Source organism: Bos indicus, chromosome 8 (genome assembly GCF_029378745.1).
Source record: "Bos indicus isolate NIAB-ARS_2022 breed Sahiwal x Tharparkar chromosome 8, NIAB-ARS_B.indTharparkar_mat_pri_1.0, whole genome shotgun sequence".
Classification (NCBI taxonomy): Eukaryota; Metazoa; Chordata; class Mammalia; order Artiodactyla; family Bovidae; genus Bos; species Bos indicus.
The window spans coordinates 5279910-5301858 of NC_091767.1; the positions used below are offsets into that span (position 1 = coordinate 5279910).

Below are 21949 nucleotides of genomic sequence, written 5' to 3' on the forward strand. Positions count from 1 at the left end.
TCTCCAGGCAAAAATACTGGAGTAGGTTGCCATTTCCTTCTCCACTAGACTATCTGAGTGGAGCCTAAATCCAGTGGCAAGTGTCCTTAGAAGAGACACACAGAGGAATGGGGAAGGGAAGAGAAGAGAGGGGAAGGCCATGTGCAGACAGAGGCAGAAATGGGAAAGTAGGCGCACACTAAGGAATGCTGGGGTCTCCCAGAAGCTGGGAGAAGCAAGGAATGATATTTCTCCTCAAGCCTTTGGAGGGAGCACAACCCAGCTGACACCTTGATTTTGAACTTCTAGCCTCCAAAACTCTGAGAGACCACATTTCAGTGCTTTACCCTACCAAGTTTGTGGTAATTTGTTACAGCAGCTGCAGGAAACTAATACAGCTTGGTTTCCTCATTGCAAAATAGAAATGCAACCATACCTCCTTCATAGAGTAGTTTTGATGATAAAATGAAATAATCCACAAAAAGCACCTAGCCTAGGGCCAACAGCATGTTCTTAGTGAAATGCTGGCTGTTATTTACTGCAATGGAAACCCCGTTTGCATAACAAATGGATGGCGGAGGCAATGCAGTACCTCAGTCATACACGAGGCAGTGGTTCAAGAGAGTGGTCTCATAGTCATTGTCTTGTCTACCAGTGCCCATGGGTACAGGGAGATTTTGAGATCCTGAATTCCAGAGAGCAAAGTCTAAGTTTCCATGTGTCTATGTGTTGGGGCTGGGGGGGAGTTGTATGTAATAATCACGTGAAATAATCTTTGTGGGCCAACAGAGATACAAAGTGAGAATACTTAGTGTGTGTGTACGTTTTTCTGGAGAGCCCATGGCTTTCATCAGATTCCAAAAAGAGTTTAGTATCACTTACATAAAGTGATATTAACAGCCTTGAATAATAAGATTAAGACCAGGCTCAAAAATATAAAACAAGTAACTGTCCCATTCAGCTGGAGGGCCACCTGAGGCTCAAAAAGTCATTGCTGGAGCTTAGCCTGTGACCTAATTCCAGCAACAAGAGGAGTCAGGACTTGAGTGCATGCTCAGATGTGTCCGACTTTTTTGCGACCCCCTGGACTGTAGCCCCAGCCTCCTCTGTCCTTGGAATTCTCCAGGCAAGAAAACTGAAGTGGGTAGCCTTTCCCTTCCCCAGGGGATCTTCACGACCCAGAGGTCGAACCTCGGTCTCCTGCACTGCAGGCAGCTTCTTTACCATCTGAGTCATCTGGGACTCCCTTAAGCTGCCCTGTGTGTGGTATTTTGCTATGGTAGCCCAGCTGGTGAATTCATTAAACACCAAAAACTATGCCAGATGTTGGAGTTGGAGATGATGAATGCATAGCTTCTCCCCAGGGTCACTGGCTTGAGGGAATACTACAGGCTCCTGCAAGACACAGAAGCCAGCCCTTGATCTCTCAAAGCCACCTGAAACTCAGCGGGTTTGCTGAACTTGCACGTGAACTTGCCTGGACCAGCTGTTTAAGTTGTACATGGACCCAGACTCACTAGACTGGAACCAGACTTCTGCAGGCTGTCTTTAAGACCTCTTTTGTTTTGTCCTGCATAGTTTTGTGGTTCTGTTCTGCTCTATTTCCAGGGAGAAATAAAGTTTCACTCTCTCCCAGAGAAAGGACAACAGTCAGCTTTTGACACCCACCATTTCAATCATAATCTCATCGAACTCTGATTAGCTCGTTCTGGGAACTATCTCTCCATTGAGTCTGTTGTGATTAACTACATCCACAGCTGGGCTTCACAGGTGGTGCTAGTAGTAAAGAACCCACCTACCTGCCAATGCCGGAGATAGAAGAGGCTCAAGTGTGACCCCTGGGTCAGGAAGATATCCTAGAGGAGGGCATAGCAACCCACCCCAGTATTTTTGCCTGGAGAATCCTATGGACAGAGGAGCCTGGTGGGCTGCAGTCCATGGGGCTGCAAAGAGTCGGACACAACTGAAGCAACTTACAATACACATACAATTAAGAAAATTGTGAGGAAGACTATCCAAAATGCTCAAATTAGGAGAAAGTGTGGGATTATTGTCCAGAAAGCTGACTGGAACATTCAAGCATTCTGAGATTACTGCACTGGTTGTTGCATGAGATGGTGGCCCAGTGTGGGATTTCTGGTGTCACTGGTTTAAAAGGAGAATATTTGCTTTTTTCATAGGAAATATTAATCAGTTTTCCCTACTAGTTTTGCATGAATTTCTCTTGATTCAGGACATAGAGGTAGAATACTGGTCAGTGTGACACAAAATTTTAAGGCTAGACCTCCAGAGTTCACTATTTCTGCTCCTCATCTGATTTGTGTCAGGAGGTGAGGAGGAGGAGTTTCCCGTGCTATACAGTAGGTTCTCATTATTTTATACGTAGTGTCAATGGTGTATATGTGTCAACCCCAACCCTTCAATTTGCCCCAACTCCCTCCTGCCCCCCTTGGTTTCCATATGTTTATTCTCTATGTCTGTGTGTCTATTTCTTCTTTGCAAATAAGACCATCTGTATCATTTTTCTGGGCTTCCTAGGTGGGGCTAGTGGTAAAGAACCTGCCTACCAATGCAGGAAACCTAAGAGACACAGATTTGATCCCTGGGTCGAAAAGATCCCCTGGAGGATGGCATGGCAACCCATTCCAATACTCTTGCCTGAAGAATCCCATGGACAGAGGAGCCTGACAGGCTACAGTCCATAGGGTCACAAAGAGTCAGATACTAAAGAAGCAACTTAGCATGCACACACATGTTTTTTTCTAGATTCCACATATATGTGTCAATATGCAATATTTGTTTTTTTCTGATTACTTCACTCTGTATGACAGTTCCCAGGTTCATCCCTGTCTCTGCAAATGGCACAATTTCATTTCTTTTTATGGTTGAATAAGATTCCATTGTATTTATGTAGCACATCTTCTTTATCCATTCCTCTGTTGATGGACAGATTACTTCCATGTCCTGGCTATTGTAAACAGTGCTGCAATGAACACTGGTCTACATGTGTCTTCTTGAGTTATGGTGTTCTCTGGGTATATGCCCAGCAGTAGGATTGCTGGGTCATATGGTAGTTCCCCAAGTCACCTCTTGTACTATGGTGTGTTTAACAGTGATGAAATTTACAGTAGAAAGCTCAGACCTTGAATTATCTTACTTGAAAATAAAGACAATTTGCTGACCTTCCTTGGAAGGATGACTGTTAAACTCAAGAATGAGTTCAAGAGAACCGACTTCCCTGGAGAACTTTAAGAGCCCACAGATGTCCATACATCTCAAGGACTTTGCTTTAATCCTCTCCAATTCAGCAGGACACGTACTTCTCAGAATCAACCTTATGATTCTTGACTGCAGATTTTCATTAACTAACGGTACTGAATTTTATACAAAAGCCTAGCATCCCTTTATTAGACAAGCTTTTAAACCTGTCCACATTTCCATGATCTGAACTGAATTCAAAGGAAGAACTGTTTTATCTAGACACCATGCTCCATGAGTCATTTCTCAAGCACTAAAAACTTGTTTTATTTTCACTGCCTATAGTGACCTGGATTCTCAAGAATAATGTTGAAAGTGGATTTTCAAGATTACAACAGAGTTGGAGCAAATCTGAGATTTACTGGCAGTTCTCAGATGAAAGCGGTCTTGACGGGAGTGTTTTTATTAGCAGAATATCACTCCAGGGGAAACAACAGGGATGGGAAATGTCAAGGGATTAGGGGCCAGGTCTGGGGAGATGGCCCTGTGTGCGCTCCAAGCGGCGGTGCAGCAGGCATGGTGATAACCAGTCTGCAGTTTCCTCCCACAGTCTCAGCTGACACGGGGCCATGATGCCTCCAGGGCACACAAACCACCTTCTCCAGAAGGCACTGCCTTCAGTGCAGCATCTCCGCTTAGAAGCCCCTCACAGGCACGGATGGTGCGGCTGACAGCGTGGGACGTGGTCTTCCTGTAGACTCCTCCTCCCTGCAGAATACTCTGACTCCCTGCTGACTTTCAGATCTTCTTTAGGCAGTTTTTCCTGTAGATAGTCTTGAACTCTCCCTGTAAAACTTTCCTTCAGGTCTCATTTCCCCTCCTCCTATGCAGCTTTAATTTACTCTTCTGAGTTTTGTATATTGCAGGGAGAGAACCGGGGCACGAGAGAATCTGTGCATCTCCCAAGCGACTCCTTGTTGTTGCTTAGTTGCTGTATCTGACTCTTTGTGACCCCAGGACTGTAGCCTGACAGGCTCCTGTGTCCATGGGATTCTCCAGGCAAGAATACTGGAGTGGGTTGCCACTTCCTTTTCCAGGGGATCTTCCATGGATTGGCCTGTGGCTCTTGCACTGGTAGGCAGATTCTTTATCATTGAGCCACCTGGGAAGCCTGAGTTTTCCTGTAGAAAGTCTTGAACTCTCCAAAAAAATTTTCCTTCAAGTCTCATTTGCCCTCTTTCTGTTCAGCTTTAATTTACTCATCTGAGTTTTGTATATTGCAGGGAGAAAACCAGGGCACACGTGAGTCCTTTCATCTCCTAAGCTATTCTTTAGACTTTAACAAAAAGTCTGCCTTCACATTTCTGGTGTACAAAAGATCAAAATTGTTCCATCTTCTCTGCTTTACAAAGAATACACCCAGCTTCATTGGACACAAAAGGAGGTATTTCCTCATTGACGGTGTAGATCAGGATAAAGTCACCACAGTTGTGCAGCTTTCTAAGTTTTCTTTTTGGAAAATGTTATATTTTAAGAGTCTAGGTTCGAAATCTAGAGTCTCGTGCAGAGGTCAGGAAATGCTTCCTCCCCATAATCTGTGACTCCTCTGATTCCCGAAGCCCCTTAACCCCTGCCCAGAGTCCAGGCATCGCTGGCCAACAGCTGTCCCCTTCAGCCCTGGGCCTAGATGATTTAATGGTCACTTGTCCATCCCTGGGCTGCCAGCACTTTAACCAAGCAATCATTACAGGGGTCTTATTGCTGACCCTGCTTCAGCCTCTATTCCTTGGTCAGACTCCAACCCCACCCAGGACGGAGCTCTCTTCTAAACCCAAGGGTTCACAACCATCTCTCATCTCCATGCATCCCTTGGGCTCAGTAAAGCATTTTCCACCAACGTACCACCCCAAATTGCACTGTTCTGGTGAATTAATTCTCTCCATTCCCATTGCGTGGGTAGAGCAAGGATCTAGGATCAGAGATGAGAGTACCAATCCTGCTTGCCATCTACCTGTTGCATCATCTTGGACAAACCATGTAATTTCCCAGAATCTCAGTAACAACTGGAAGCACACGCACTTCACGGCAGTGGTGCAGATGAAGAAGTGAAATGACAGTTGTGAAAGCTCCCAATTCAGTATGAAGCATTGTTGTTGTTTAGTTGTGAAGTTGTGTCCAACTCTTTGTGACCCCATGGACTGTAGCCCGCCAGGCTCCTCTGTCCATGGAATTTCCCAGGCAAGAATACTGATGCGTGCTAAGTTGCTTCAGTCATATCTGACTCTTTGTGATCCCATGGGCTGTTGCCTGCCAGGCTCCTCTGTCCATGGGATTCTCTAGACAAGAACATGGGAGTCGGTTACCATTTGATTCTCCAAGGGATCTTCCCAAATCAGGGATGAAACCCGTGGCTCCTGCATTGGCAGGCAGATTCTTTACCACTGAGCCACCAGGGAAGCCCAGTATGAAGTATAGGTATTCTCATTTCTTTTCCTTCTGTCCGAGAATGTTGCTTAATTAGAAGTGGCTAATTTACACAAATTTTCCTCATCTATTTGTGCAAATCGAATCATTTTTGGCAACTAACCCGTCATCTGAAAGTTCTGACACTAGATATATTTCACAAACAATATTCACAGTCCCTCACTTCAAGTCGCAAGACACAGTTTTAGAAATAGACTATTTGGAGCAGAGCACATACATTAAATCTGAAAGCCCTATGGTGGTGTTTGTGCTGTGGGCTCTTCAATTCCTTGTGTAATGTAAGCTAGGCTTCCGAAACAAGTGGTTCTAGTAGGTCCCAGGGCACGAGAGAGATGCCAAAGCAATTACATTTATGGTGAATTCAGAAGAGGAAAATGTGCGTGCAATGGGAAGATGATCTCTGCGGGCTTAATTTCTAGGAAAGGAGACAGTCATCTCTGCCAGCAGCCACTGTATGCCACTGGCATGGAGCAATTAGTGGGGATGATCCTCGAGAGCATAAATGGTGTCATGACCACGAGGCAGAACCTTCCACAGTGAAGGTCCTAGAAGGATAATGAGGGCGTCGTCAGTGCTTTGAATTTATAAGCTGTTTTCTAAAATTTTGTGTTGGAGTGTAGTTTATTGACAATATTAGTTTTGGGTGTACAGCAAGGGGATTCAGATATATATACATACACATGAATTCCCACCTCTCATATATATATATATACACACATACATACACACACTCTTTCAGATTCTTTTCATTATAGGATATTACAAGATATTGAGTAGAGTTTTCCCTGTGCTTTACAGTTGGTCCTTATTGATTATCTCTTCAATACACAGTAATATGTACATTTTAATCCCAAACTCCTACTTTATCCCTCCCCGCCATCTGCCATTTTTAATTTCTAAAATCAAAATGAAAGTCACTAAGTCGTGTCTGACTCTTTGCAACCCCATGCATTGTAGCCCACCAGGCTCCTCTGTCCATGGGCTATTCCAGGCAAGAGTGCTGGAGTGGGTTGCCATTTCCTTCTCCAGGGGATCTTCCCAGCCCAGGGATCGAACCCACATTGCAGGCAGATTCTTTACTGTCTGAGCCACCAAGGAAGCAGCGTGTATATTTTAATCCCAATCCTATTTTATCCCTCCCCACCATCTGCCACTTTTAATTTCTAAAAGCACCTCACTTTTTTAACCTATCTCAGATGAACTGGGGCGGGGCTTGTTTATATTTCTATCCTCAAGTCTACTCACCCTGAAAGGTTGTTTTGTTTTAATTCTGCTTTTTCTCATTCCCATCGAAGTCCAGTTTCTTGGAAGAGAAGCTTCCATTGGTTGACCTCCCTTTTCCTCCTTTACTGATCTTGAAAATTTCCTAGCTGCCAAGTTCAACAGCCCCTCCCAGACCTTCAGCCTGCTTGACCTCACTAAGGAATTTGACCCTGCTGACCCCCAGCCCTGTCCACTTCTGGAAAAACTCTCTGGTTTTCCTCTTATTTTCCTGACTACTCCTCCTTTGACCGCTTCCAGAAGAAACCATTCCTGGGACTTCCACCCTCAACCCTCCTCATCCTCTTTGCTTCTGTGATATCCGGTCCTTCAACTATTACTCAAAAGTGGTTGCATCAGAGTCCAGCCATGAGAAAGAAAGAATGCCAGTAATTTGAACAGGGAAATCTTCATTTGAACGAAAGTGTTAACACTGATGACTAGAAAAAGATATGTCTATATTAATCAAACCAACAAGCTTAAGTAGCTTCAATACCAGATATCGATTCAGTACTGAGTATTTCTCAGATCACATGAATCTGAAATTCACTCTATTTCTGAGAATTCATGTAAGCATGCAATTTCTGTCAAGCAAATAAACAGAGCTCAGACACAAAGCAATCTTGGCAATGCCATTTGGAGGCAGAGATACCTCATAATTAGAAGGGACACATAGACATGCGTATATCTTTACAGACAAAGACATCTCACAGTTTTCCAGCTAGAGTTTTAAGAGGCCTTTTTTATTTTCTTCTTTCTTCTTCTTCACTCTCAGGGATTAAAGTTACCTAGAGCACAGGTAGATCATTTACATCTCAAAGGCACATGAAGACAAACACCCATTCCTTCCAGAAAGCCAACTTCCTCTAAGGGCATATGCAAAAACCAGTTTCAGAATGCCAAAAGATTCCTATTTTGGCCATTTTCAGGTACTGTTTTTACTTTCTAAATAGCCAGTTCAGTTTAAACAAATAACAGTAATAACAATACGTATCATCCACTGTATATTAATACATTTGTTGTGGTTCAGTCGCTATATCGTGTCCGATTCTTTGTGACCCCATGGACTGCAGCACGCCAGGCTTCCCTGTGCTTCACCATCTCCTGGAGTTTGCTCAAACTCATGTTCATTGAGTTGGTAATACCATCTAAACATCTGTCACCCGCTTCTCCTCCTACCCTACTCTTTCCTAGCATCATTAATACATATGCCTCACTTTCAGAGAAACAGGAATACACATTTAAGTTAACCTTTGCTCAGCACCTGTGGCCGTTCTTAAAATAAAAAGCAATGGCCTGGGACTTCCCTGGTGGTCCAGTGGCGAAGACTCCTCACTCCCAGTGCAGGGAGCCCAGGTTCGATCCCTGGTCAGGGAACTAGATCCTGCATGTTGCAACTAAGACTTGGCACAGCAAGTGGAAAAAAAAAAAAGGCAATTGGATTTCCCAGGTGGGTTAGTGAATAAGCATCTGCCTGCCACCACAGGAGACACAGGTTTGATCCCTCATCTGGGAAGATCCCACAGGCTGCGGAGCAAGTAAGCCGGTGCACCAGAATACTGAGCCGGTTCTCCAGAGTCTGGGAGCCGCAAATACATACGCCCACATGCCCTAGAGCCCCTGTTCTGCCACAAGAGAAGTCACTGTCGTGAGAAGCCTGGGCACCACATCTAGAGGGTAGCCCCCACTTGTCTCAACTAGAGAAAGCCCGAGCAGCAAAGGAGGACCCAGCGCAACCATAAATAAAGTTTTAAAAGAAATGCCCAGAGGTGCGTCCACTGCCTTACTGTCTAACTTCGCTTTCCCCACTGTCATGGCGGCCAGAATCTCCACAAGCCTGAGGGTGTCTAGGGGTTCTCTGTACTCTTGGCAGTGCCCAGCCGTCATGAAGAGCCACCACAGGACCCCAGTACTGGCGGATGGCACCCTGGGGTCCCCCCTCACCCCTGGCTTTCGAGACCCGTGTCAGTGGATGACCACAGCGGGATTACAACGGTAATCTGCCAGCCCCCGTCCTCATTTCCCAACATTTCGGTGCTCGTGGGCATTTCCTCAGTCCCCTGGCTGCTCCGCCAATTTGTTGGACTGCACCCAGAAGCTTAGCTTTAAGACCGAAGGAAGAGCCGGGGTCAGCGACAGAGACATCAGCGGTTCATGGAAGGGGGCACTTACCTGTCTGAAGCAGGGTCCCGGTACAACAGACAGCCGCACTGTATGCAGTGGAGCGCAGGCAGGACAGGGCGGCCGCCTCCGCCCCGGGGCAGGGCGGGCGGAGTGAGGGTGGGCGTGGGGGTGGGGACTGGGGGAGATCGCCCCTTATAGGGGGATTGACACCTGGTCTGCACCGGGGTTACCAGGGCAACCAGCAGAGGGCCACGCCCCTCACGGCCCCTTTGATGAGCCATCCAGGTGGAGATTTCTGATCTCAACGTGAGAACAATCTGGGGCAGGAGTGTACGGAGGTCAGTTATGTGAGTCCGGTAGCAGAGATTGTTCAGCTGGTGGGTCACTCCTAATGTGTGCTGGGCTTCACTGTGAGTAGAATGAAGCACTCATTCAAGGCTGGAATAAGACAAACCCAGTCTGAGGGTCCAGGTAAGGCGATGGCACCCCACTCCAGTACTCTTGCCTGGAAAATCCCATGGACGGAGGAGCCTGGTGGGCTGCAGTCCATGGGGTCGCTAAGAGTCAGACACGACTGAGCGACTTCACTTTCACTTTTCACTTTCATGCATTGGAGAAGGAAATGGCAACCCACTCCAGTGTTCTTGCCTGGAGAATCCCAGGGACGGGGGTTCCTGGTGGGCTGCTGTCTATGGGGTCGCAGAGTCGGACGCGACTGAAGCGACTTAGCAGCAGCAGTCTGAGGGTCTCATGTAAAACATACTGACCTCAGTTGACACCGAATTGTATAACTGACACTAGCTAAGCAAGGAGAGGCTTCCAATGTGGTTCAGTGGTAAAGAATTGACCTGCCAGTGCAGGAGACATGGGTTCAACCCCTGCATCAAGAAGATCCCCTGGAGAAGGAAATGGCAACCCACTCCAGTATTCTTGCCTAGAGAATCCCATGGACAGAGGAGCCTGGTGGGCTACAGTCCATAGGGTCAAAAAGAGTCACATACAACTGAGCAACTAAACAACAAGAAGCAGCAAGGAGAACTGAAATGTTCTCATCAGGAAAAAAAAAAAAAAGGTAAATATGTGAGGTGATAATTGTGTTAATTAATGAGAAAAATCATTTCACAAAGTATACATGTATTAACTCACCACAATGTATATGGTAAATATCTAATTTTATATGTCAATTATACCTCGACAAAAGCTGAATTAAAAAAAAAAAAGAGAGAGATTCATGAGCTCTCAGAAGACAAATCCTTTTCCCGCTTTTCTAGTAAAATTCAAAAAAGTTGCAAGACCCTGAAAGGAAAATTGGTCCTGTCCAGTGCATTGGCAGCAGTGCTGCGGCTGCTGCTAAGTCGCTTCAGTCGTGTCCGACTCTGTGCGACCCCACAGATGGCAGCCAAGCAGGCTCCCCCATCCCTGGGATTCTCCAGGCAAGAACACTGGAGTGGGTTGCCATTTCCTTCTCCAATGCAGGAAAGTGAAAAGTGAAAGTGAAGTCGCTCAGTCGTGTCCAACTCTTTGCAACCCCATGACTGCAGCCTACCAGGCTCCTCCATCCATGGGATTTTCCAGGCAAGAGTACTGGAGTGGGGTGCCATCACCTTCTTCAATTGGCAGCAGAGGTGCCTGCAAAATTCTCTCTGTGCTACAGCATGCTGTGGGGACCAAAAAAGATCACAGCTTTCTGAGACTGAGAAAAATAAATGATCACAGGACCATGGGATCTAAAGAAATGCTGTCAATCACTGAGGAATGAGAATCATGAAGCAACAGTTTTTGGAGCCCATCAGTCAAGCTATGGACGTCTCTGCCTGACCCCACCCGGGGACCTTCATCTCCCCTAGACCCACCCAGCCCAGTGAGGACACCCTGCCAGAAGAAGGCTTAGAAACCACTGGTCCTCACGTGTCAGAACTTTGGGAATGACAAAGGACTAGATGTGCTTTCAAAGGAGGGGACAGACTTTTCTGAGGAGGTTGAATTCAAATGTATTTTTCTGAATTTTTAAAACTGAGATATACTTGACCTATAACCTAGTCAGTGTATTGAAAAGCAGAGACATCACTTTGCCAACAAAGGTCTGTATAGTCAAGGCTATGGTTTTTTCAGTAGCCATGTATGGATGTGAAAATTGGGCCATAAGGAAGGCTGAGTGCCGAAGAATTGATGCTTTCGAATTGTAGTGCTAGAGAAGGCTCTTGAGAGTTCCTTGGACAGCAAGAAGATCAAACCAGTCAATCCTAAAGGAAATCAATCCTTAATATTCATTAGAAGGAATGATGCTGAAGCTGAAGCTCCAATACTTTAGCCACCTGTTGCAAAGAGCTGACTCATTGGAGAAGAGATGCTGGGAAAGATCAAGGGCAGGAGGAGAAGGGAGCAACAGAGGACAAGATGGTTGGATGGCATCACTGACTCAATGGACATGAGTTTGAGCAAACTTTGGTAGATAGTGGAGGACAAGGAAGCCTGGTGTGCTGCAGTCCATGGGGTCGCAAAGATTTAGACATGACTGAGCTACTGAACAGCAACAACATAATCTATTTACCTCCGGGTGTCCACATAATGATTTGATATTTGTACCTATTACAAAACAATCACCACAATAAGTCTGGTTACCATCTGTCACCGTGGAATTACTAATTTTCTTGCAATGCAAGCATTTAAGACCCACTGTCTTAGCGCATACAACACAGAATGGGTAACCGTCGTGACCATGCTATAGGTCACATTCCCAGAACCTTTTCATTGTATAACTGGAAGATTGTACCTTTTCACCATCTATACCATTTCATCCACAAATCCTCTTTTATTTTCCACTGTATACAATGTCTAGCATAGTCCCTGGGACATCCAGGTACTTACTTAATGTTTGTTGAATGAATCATGAACCCACTACTTCTCACTTAAAAACCCCAAGTCTATGAAAGGGCGATAGCAAATCCCACTCCTGCTGAGCTGGTCTCTCTTTGACTACCCACTGAATTATCTGTCCCCACTTGCCAGCCACCTCGATGTTTATTCCCTGTGCCCCTTCTTCCAGCCTCTTCATAAAACCTCCCTTGTCGGGGAGGGAAAGCGCACGTTCCAGATGAGCCGGCATTCTCCTGCTGACCTAAAACAGCCTTCACTCCGCCAGACCTCCTAATCCTCGCCCCAGGAGATCTCTGTAAGCCTGTCTCGCATCCCTTTTCTCCTGTTCCTAGTCAAGCACCGCCTCCCTTTCTAATCCTGCTCCAAGTCTCTTGGTCTTTTGAGGTGATTTTCGTCCTGCTGAGTCTCCACGCTGGATGTTGGAGGAACAGAGCAGGAAAATGCCCTTTTCTGTCCCAGATGAATCAGTAACCCTGTCCTCGATGTGTGTGTGTTCGTGTGTGCTTGTGTGAACTGCTTTTCCTTTAGCTGCAGATACACGAGCCCATGGTGGAAAAGTTGAAATCATCTGCATTCTTTTCTTGTCTACTTTCCCTTAGAAAGAAAACTTTATTCAAAAGTATAAGCAAGCATTAGGGTCTGTTCTGTTGCGATTTTACTCACCAGCTCGCTGTGACGGAGCCATGTTTGTGAGCTGAGGATGGGGTGTGAATTGAAGAGGTGGGCGTGAGCAGAGTGGATGGACAGGCTGGAGTGCAGGTGCCCACCTCATCCTGTGCTGGACTCTCGGTGGCTCTTCTCTGGCACAGCGAGGGGCTGGAATTTACACAGATGTGGACAATTATGCCTTTGGAACTTGAAATTTGGTTTCCAAAGCCATTTATCCCAGTGTCTACACAGATGCCATTTGGATGAGAGTTTAGAACGTTTGAGAGTTCAGACGATGGTTTCCTCTACCCCTTGCCAGAGCCCTTACACATTCACAGCGTTTAGAAAGAGAACCAGGCACTCTGACAGCTTTGGGCAGGACTGGCACATCCACTGCCCAGCCTCGCTGGGTGGCCCACGTCCTTTTTTGCCTCACATCCTCCTCTTCCAAGAGCAGAGCCTGTGCAGCTGGTCCCTCTGCAGCCACGTGGCCATAAACCAACAGCAGCTGCTGTTCCCTCCACCTGGACTCAGGAGTGGGAACAGGAGTGCCCTGAAAGAGCCTTTGCCATCAGTTGACACTGGGCTTCAAATGGCTCAGTGGGTAAAGAATCCACCTGACACTGTAGGAGACGCAGGGTGGGAAGATCCCAGGGTGGGAAGATGCCCTGCAGGAGGGCATGGCAACCCACTCCAGTATTCCTGCCTAGAGAATCCCATGGACAGAGGAGCCTGGTGGGCTACAGCCCATGGGGTCACAAAGAGTTGGACATGACTGAGCAGACAGCAGAGCTCTAAGAATAGAGAGGCTGTGAGTTCAGTGGCCAAGAATAAAAAGAAAGCTCTTCCCAGCGTTCTGTCTGGCAACCCCCGGTGGAGCAGCTTTAACAAACTGAAACCCCGGTCCTGGTTGAGATCAGACAGGCGTTAATGGATGCTGGACCCCAGAGAGTGATGCAAGCTCAGACTTCCACCTCTCGGGCTGCTTCTCTTTCACCCAATAAACTCAATCACACACCTGGGAATTGATCCCCCAAAATGCCTCTTTTAAGCTTGGCTCCCCAAATTCCACAGTGAAATTCCTCCCTGGCTCTTGATTGAGGAGGTGGAGAAAAGGTGAAGGAATTGGGAGTGACTGGGGCACTCGCTGACATGGCCAAGTTCATGTCCTGCCCGTCCGGATCTCCCAGGAAACTAAGAGGAAGTGGGTGGGACTTCTACTGCAAGGGGCTCAGGTTCAATCCGTGGCCAGGGAACTCAGATCCCACATGTTGTGTTTGCATGCAAGTGTGCTGTCACTTCAGTCATTTCCAACTCTTTTCAACCCTGTGGACTACAGCCTCCCAGACTCCCCTGTCCAAGGGCAATAATACTGCGGTGGGTTGCCATTCCAGGGGATCTTCCTGACCCAGGGATGGAACCCAAGTCTCCTGCATTGCAGACGGATTCTTAATCACTGAGCCACTGGGAAAGCCAACCATGAGTGTGGCGCAGCCAAAAAAAGAAGAAGAAAAGGGAGGCAATTCCTTTGTGGAATGTATGTGGAGGTGGCATGCATTTTCTGTCATCCGGATTCAAATGTGGAGTCTACGGCAGCCAGAAAAGTGAATACAAAAGTGCTTGTGTGTGTCCACTTCCAGTTCCTTTGTTTTTGCAAGAGTGTCCATAGCTCTCCGTGGCTTCTCAGAGAAGTCTGTAGGCCAAACCAGGTTCAGAACTGTCACCCTGTGTCCTCCATGATTTCACATCCCCTGTCAGCATGGACAGACACCTGAGAGCACCAGTCCAGCAGCAGAGGGTGAACCCCAACTGTGGCCAAATTTCCTGAATAAGGAATCTGGTATCCACCGCCTTGATTCCCTCCTGACAACCCTATACCAGCCTCTACTCCTATAGTGGCAGAAAGCAAAGAAGAACTAAAGAACCTCTTGATGCAAGAGGAAGAGGAGAGTGAAAAAGTTGGTTTAAAACTCAACATTCAGAAAACTAAGATCATGGCATCCGGTCCCATCACTTCATGGCAAATAGATGGAGAAACAGTGGAAACAGTGGCTGACTTTATTTTGGGGGGCTCCAAAATCACTGCAGAGGTGATTGCAGCCATGAAATTAAAAGATGCTTACTCCTTGGAAGGAAAGTTATGACCAACCTAGACAGCATATTAAAAAGCAGAGACATTACCTTACCAACAAAGGTCCATCTAGTCAAAGCTATGGTTTTTCCAGTAGTCATGTATGGATGTGAGAGTTGGACTATAAAAAATTCTGAGCACTGAAGAATTGATGCTCTTGAACTGTGGTGTTGGAGAAGACTCTTGAGAGTCCCTTGGACTGCAAGGAGATCCAACCAGTCCATCCTAAAGGAGATCAGTCCTGGGTTTTCATTGGAAGGACTGATGCTGAAGCTGAAACTCCAATACTTTGGCCACCTGATGCGAAGAACTGACTCATTTGAGAAGACCCTGATGCTGGGAAAGATTGAAGGTGGGAGGAGAAGGGGATGACAGAGGATTAGATGGTTGGATGGCATCACCAACTCACTGGACATGAATTTGAGTAAACTCTGGGAGTTGGTGATGGACAGGGAGGCCTGGCGTGTTATATACAGTCCATGGGGTCATAAAGAGTCAGACACAACTGAGCAACTGAACTGAACTAAACTGACTCCTATAGTAAATGGAGGACTTCCCTGGTGGTCCAGCAGTTAAGAATCTGGCTGCCAGTGCAGGGGACACGGGTTCCATCCCTGGTCAAGGAAGATCCACACGCAACTAAGCCCGTGTGCCGCAACTGCTGAGCCTGAGCTCTAGAGCCCGGAAGCCACAAGAGAAGCCACTGCAGTGAGAAGCCTGTGCACTGCGACTAGAGAAAGCCCACGCACAAAACAACAAAGACCCAAGGCAGCCAAATTTAAATAAATAAAAACTAAAAAAATTAAGTAAGTGGAAATGAAACAGCCCATGTGCCTACCACACTGTGTCCCAGCATCACTTATTTGATTGTGATATCCAGTACGTCACATAACCTCCTCTCTGCCTCACTGCCCCAGCCCAGTAGGATCAGGCCCCATTCAGGCATCATTCTCTACTGGAGAGACTCCCTATCTACTCATTCTGGGCAAAAGAATTGTGACTAAAATGATGCCTCTGGTAGATCCTGTTCTTGTTTCCATTCTTAGCAGGACCTAAAGGGACTGTTATAATGCAGGACCCTGTAAAGACGTGAAAAGGACCAAGGTCCTCGCACTCGTCTAAGCACGCACACCTCAGTGGCTATACACACTGACCAGCTGTGCTACAGGAGGTGGTCCTGCTGGTGGCAGGAGGACCAGTGGAGGCTCTGGGCGGGAAGATTTGACATGGGGACGCGTCCATGTCCAGACTTTTTTCTGTTGCCGTTTCTGCTGTTGATACTTTTCACCATTTTCCCACCCCTAACTATTCAGTTCTTAGTGCTGTGCTTAGTCGCTCAGTCGTGTCAGACTCTTTACGAACCCATGGACTGTAGCTTGCCAGGCTCCTCCATCCATGGGGATTCTCCAGGCAAGAACACTGCAGTGGGTTGCCATGCCCAGAGGATCTTCCTGACCCAGGGATTGAACCCAAGTCTCCTGCATTGTAGATGGATTCTTTACTGTCTGAGCCCACCAGGGAAGCTCAAGAATACTGGAGTGGGTAGCCTATCCCTTCTCCAGCGGATCTTGCTCCCACATTGCAGGCAGATTCTCTACCAGCTGAGCTACCAGGAAAGTCCATTCAGTTCTTTACTACAATATTTGCAAAGAATGATTAAGTCATTTTTTTTCTCATGCTATAACTTTTCAAAGTCCCTCTACATGATGTAGAGCAGCAGTCCCCAAACTCTTTGGCACCAGTTTCGTGGAAGATGGTTTTTACACAGACCGGTGGGGAGGTGGTTGGGGATGATTCAAGAACAGTGCATGTATCGTGCGCTTTATTTCTATTATCTACATCAGCTCCACCTCAAATCATCAGGCACTAGACCCTGGAGGTTGGGGACCCCTGGGGTAGAGAATCTTCATCCAGTCAAGGAGTGCACCAATAGTCACTGTCTTCCCCATTTTCCTAATAGTCTCTTGTTGTCGCTCTTCAGTCACTAAGTTGTGTCCGACTCTGTGACCCCATGGACCGCAGCACTCCAAGCTTCCCTGTCCTTCGCTGTCTCCCAGAGCTTGCTCAAACTCATATCCATTGAGTTGGTGATGCCATCCAACCATCTTATTCCTCTGTCACCCCTTCTCCTCCTGCCTTCAATCTTTCCCAGCATCAGGGTCTTTTCCAATAGGTCAGTTCTTCTCATCAGGTGACCAAAGAACTGGAGCTTCAGCTTTAGCATCAGTCCTTCCAATGAATATTCAGGGTTGATTTCCTTTAGGATTGACTAGTTTGATCTCCTTGCTATCTAAGGGACTCTCAAGAGTCTTCTCCAGCACCACAGTTCAAAAGCATCGATTTTTTTGGTGCTCAGCCTTTTTTTGGTCCAACTCTCACTGGATGGCACGTCCATCCCAGGCCACCAGGGGGCGTCAGGTGAACCCCTACACAGTGACCTCCTCCTCACACCTTCTACCCGCGACACTTGCCTCATTCTGGAGCTCTCTCCTAGCTAACCTAGCTAACGTGGCGATAGGAGACAATGCTTTGAAGCAGGAAGATGACCAGTTATGAGCTAAAGAACCACCTGAAAGGAAAAATTTCCCATCTTACAGAAGTCATGAGCTCTGTGTCCTTGTTTCTAGACTGCAGTTTCACCCAGAGTCTCACTGCGGTTTGCAGTCCAATCTTCTCATGTTCTTTGACATGTAGACTGGCCCATGTGATATTTAATTCTCCAGTTTCTCTCCATATGAATTTAAGGCACCATCTAATCATCGTGGAATTAAAAAAAAAAAATCCCTGCTGAATCTCCACCAGGATTGTCAGGAACAGCTGCATCCTCATCCTTCCTTCTCTCCACAGCTTCGAAACGTGGCAGCAAACCTCTGCGTGGACAGCAAGCACGGAGCCACGGGGACCGAGCTAAGGCTGGACGTGTGTGTCAAGGACGGTTCTGAGAGGACCTGGTCTCATGAGCAGGTGTGTCCTGGGACTGGGAGCGAGGGGCTGGTACAGGGGACAGTGTGGGAATAAGTCTCTAGAGGGGCCTGGGAGGTCACCACCTAGCTCTGCGATCAAGGAAACCCCTTCTTGGCTTCCGCGTCCTCTCAGGGCAGTCATGGTCATCCATTGAGATCAGGTATTCAAATGGGCTTTAAAGAAAGGATGCTGGCATTTCACGGTGGTGCAGTCGTTAAGACTCCATGCTCCCACTGCTGCCAGTACAGGTGCAATCTCTGGTCGAGGAACGAAGATCCCGCATGCCACATGGTGTCAAAAAAAAGAAAAGAATAGAAAGGATGGTAAAGAGATGTTAATGGTGACCCTAGTCTTCTCTTTCCTTTCCCAGGACGATAGCTTTCAAACCATGAAAAGTTTGTAGGGTGTTTATACAACTCTCCCGAGCAGATTCCATGGTTTTATGGAAGGACTCTTGGTGATTCTATCCGTTTTTGTGACTTTCTCTAATCTTATCTCCCCCTTTGGCTGCTTGGACAGCTTACTTTACATACACCTGTCACTAGCAGCAATCTGTGATCTTACACACAAAGGATAACTCAGAGGCAGGAACACCCCAGCGTGGACCACATGGGATGCTTTAAGACTTGCTGTTGTTTAGTCACTCAGTTGTGTCTGACCCAACCCCGTGGACTGTAGCCCACCAGGCTCCTCTGTCCATGGGCATCTCCAGGCAAGAATACTGGAGTCGGTTGCCATTGCTCCTCCAGGGGATCTTCCTGACCCAAGGGTCACATCTGAATCTCCTGCACGGGCAGGCAGATTCCTTACCACTGAGCCACCAAGCAAGCAGGGAAGCCCTACTTTAAGACTATTTACTGCTTGTGCTTGAAAACAACATTCCAGAGCAACTCAGTTTATTAAGTGAGGTGTGGTTCCTGACCACCTCTGAAATGTGACAGTCCTGGTAAGGGGCTTCCCTCACCCCGAGTCACCTGTAAAACAGGAAAGACAGGGGAAGAATTGTGCCTGCCCCTTTTTATTGTTTTTAAATTATAAAATCTTTCAAACAGGAAACTATAAGAAATTAAACCGCACACCCTCGTGTACTCATCACACAGACTAAAGGAGTATGTCTGGTAACTAACTAATGCTAAGTTAGTAGAAGCCCCCACCTCGCCCAGCCTGGGATCTCCAAGAGTTATTGGGTGTGATGAGGCTGGACATGTCGTCCTTCCCCTCTCCCCACTGTGCACTCTCTCCTGCCCCGCCCCAGTGCAGAGCAGCCAATCTAGGAAAACAGTTGCTCTAAGCCAAGTCCAGAGCACAGCCCAGAATCGAGTCCATCAACGCCTAAACCAGGGACTGTGCTGAGGGGAGCTTCCCCGGGGGGCTCGGTGGTGAAGAATCCAATGCATGAAACTCCAGAGACCCAGGTTCCATCCTTGGGTGGGGAAGGTTGTCCGGGGAAGGGAATGGCAACCCACTCCGGTATCCTTGCCTGGAGAATCCACAGACAGAGGAGCCTGGCGGGCTACCGTCCATGGGGTCGCAATGGGTCAGACACGACTGAGCACACACGCTCGCAAATACACCCTGCGTCTACGGACAGCATCAGGTGGGTTTTAAGGAAGGCCCTGCAGCTTGAGGTTCACTGGCAGCTGTGGACCCTCAGCAGAAGCTGACTTGCCTTCTTTATCCTCTGCGTGTGTTAGTGCTCAGTCGTGTCCGACTCTTTGCGACCCCGCGGACTGTAGCCCTCCAGGCTCCACTGTCCATCGAATTTTTCAGGCAACAATGCCAGAGTGGGTAGCCATCCCCTTCTCCAGGGGATCTGTATCCTCTGTGACCAGGGCAGGGGACCGTGTCCACCCATTTCCTCCATGAAGCAATTCTGATTGCAGTCTGGGAGCAAGAGAGAAGGCTTCACGGCCACTTGGTAAGGCTGGCGTCTAGAGGAGAAAGGACATTTTCAAAAAGGAAAAGGAGGGTGCCAGAAGGAAATGCCCCCTGTCTCTGTTGAGTTCAGTTCCTCTCTACTGTGTCTGTTCAGCCTGACCAGGAGACACGCCTGTCCAGCCGGTTGTGAAGGACGCAGACATACCTGAATGACCGGATCAGGTTTAACATCTCCATCCCAGGGAATGTGCTAGAGTGAAATATGGGCTGCAACTTTATCTGATGGGTGAAAATAAATATAAATAAAGCCAGCTATACTGCATACTCAGTCCTCCCTTGTCCTTTAGTCACTAAGTCATGTCTGACCCTTTTGCAACCCCATAGACTGTAGCCCACCAGGCTCCTCTGTCCATGGGATTTCCTAGGCAAGAACACTAGGGTAGGTTTCCGTTTCCTTCTCCAGGGGATCGTCCCTACCCCGGGATGGAACCCCCGTCTCCTGCATTGGCAGGTGGATTCTTTACTGCTGAGCCACGAGGGCCAGGCCAAACTGCAAAAACCTGTGGCATGTAACTCAAGAAGTAGTCACCAGAGGGCAGCACTAGATAAGCAGACAGCTATCTAAGAGGAACAAAGACCACTTAACACAGCTCTTTCTCTTTCTTTTTTTAAAATTTTAATTGGAGGCTAATTACTTTACAATATTGTGCTGGGTTTTGGGATACATGGACGTGAATCAGCCATGGGTGTACATGTGTCCCCCATCCTGAACCCCCCTCCCACCTCCCTCCCCATCCCATCCCTCAGGGTTGTCCCAGCTCTTTAAAAAGATTTCCATTCCCCATAGTCTCCGAAAACAAGGCGATCAAACAAGGTTGACAGGAGGTGAAAGTCAATCTTATTTGAAACACGTATCACTGTATATTGATGTGGAGGTTCAAACATCACAAACTGCCTCTTTTCCAGTAATTAACTCTTCATTTTATTCGATTTATACTCAATATATATTTATTACTCAATGAAGGAAGATCCCCTGGAGAAGGGAATGGCAACCCACTCCAGTATTCTTGCCTGGAGCATCCCGTGGACAGAGGAGCCTGGAGGGCTACAGTCCATGCGGTCACCAAGAGTCAGACATGACTTAGCGACAACCAAGGCTTTGTGTTTTGAGTAATACAATACAGACTCGGGCAACATTGTGCGCACCACGTTAACATCAGAACCAAGAAGTCTAATTTATATATCATTACGAATCTGTTTTAAAGTCTCACTTCAAAGAAGAAAGTGGAGAAACTAACATCAATGTACTTCAAGAATGAGGACTTTGAGGCTGAAAACAACTCAGGAGGTACTGTGCAGGGAACCTGAATAAAATCTGAATATTTCTTGTCAGTGAGGAGCAGCCCAAAGCTTTCCAAACCGTCAGGTACCTGCATGATGTGTGCCTGTTTCTGCTTTGACACGACGGCACAGGATTGCAGGTCTCAGAAATGAGACCAGTCAGTGGCTGATTGGTTCCGTGTGACAATTAGGATAAGTTATGCGGCAGGAGAGAGCATTTCAAAGACCCTGGAGAGGGCTTTCCTGGTGGTCTAGTGGTTAAGAATCCACCTGCCAATGCCAGACATGTGGGTTCAATCCCTGGTCTGGGAAGATCCCCTGGAGAAGGAAATGGCAACCCACTTCAGTGTTCTTGCCTGGGGAATCCCATGGACAGAGAAGCCTGGCAGGCTACAGTCCGTGGGATCAAAAATGAATGGGACAGGACTTAGCGACTAAACAACAACCAGAGGAAAGGAAACGGTAAGAAAGTAAAAAGAAATCACTGTCTATGGAAGCACACACAAGCCTGGACTCTTGAAGCATGGCAGCGGCCAGCCCACCCACTTCTGCAGGCCAGCTGGGTACTGAAAGGCAAGGCAAGGACCACAGCGCCCTTCAGCTCTGCCTTCTACAGGTATAGAATCAGGAAAGCGACAAAGTGGGAAATGGATAAACCAGTCACAGCCACCGGTACCCGCACTGCTTACGGTACCAAGATTTGTGAAGTTTAAATAACATAAAATTTAATCCATGACAGGTTTATAGGCCAGGACACTGTTATTCTAATAATAGGTAACTGAGCTGAGAATCATTGAAATTGAAAGCTCAAAAAATGAATTATTGGTGATATTGCTGTATTAATAATTAGACACAAACAAAACAAATTTATTTGAGAAACCGAAAAGACTAATTATAATTAGTTCCTCTTGACAGTTATTCCAGTGCACTTTCTGTTATATAATGAGTTCAAGTTTTTATTTATGCAATAGAAATTTTATTGGACATGAATTAAATGTCATGAATTGTTCTGGGTGCGGGAAACACAAAGATGAAGATATGGCTCCTGCCATCTGGGGTCTCACT

The 21949-nt window shown here is 47.0% G+C and overlaps 1 protein-coding gene across 1 annotated transcript in view; it reads left to right on the top strand.

Annotated features, from left to right (window-relative positions):
* GALNTL6 (polypeptide N-acetylgalactosaminyltransferase like 6) overlaps window positions 1–21949 on the top strand; it is a 1502749-nt gene that overhangs the window by 1453829 nt on the left and 26971 nt on the right. The window contains exon 10 of the mRNA XM_019965771.2: window positions 17549–17665. Within this exon, the coding sequence (XP_019821330.1) occupies window positions 17549–17665 (117 nt within the window). The remainder of the gene's footprint in view (window positions 1–17548; window positions 17666–21949) is intronic.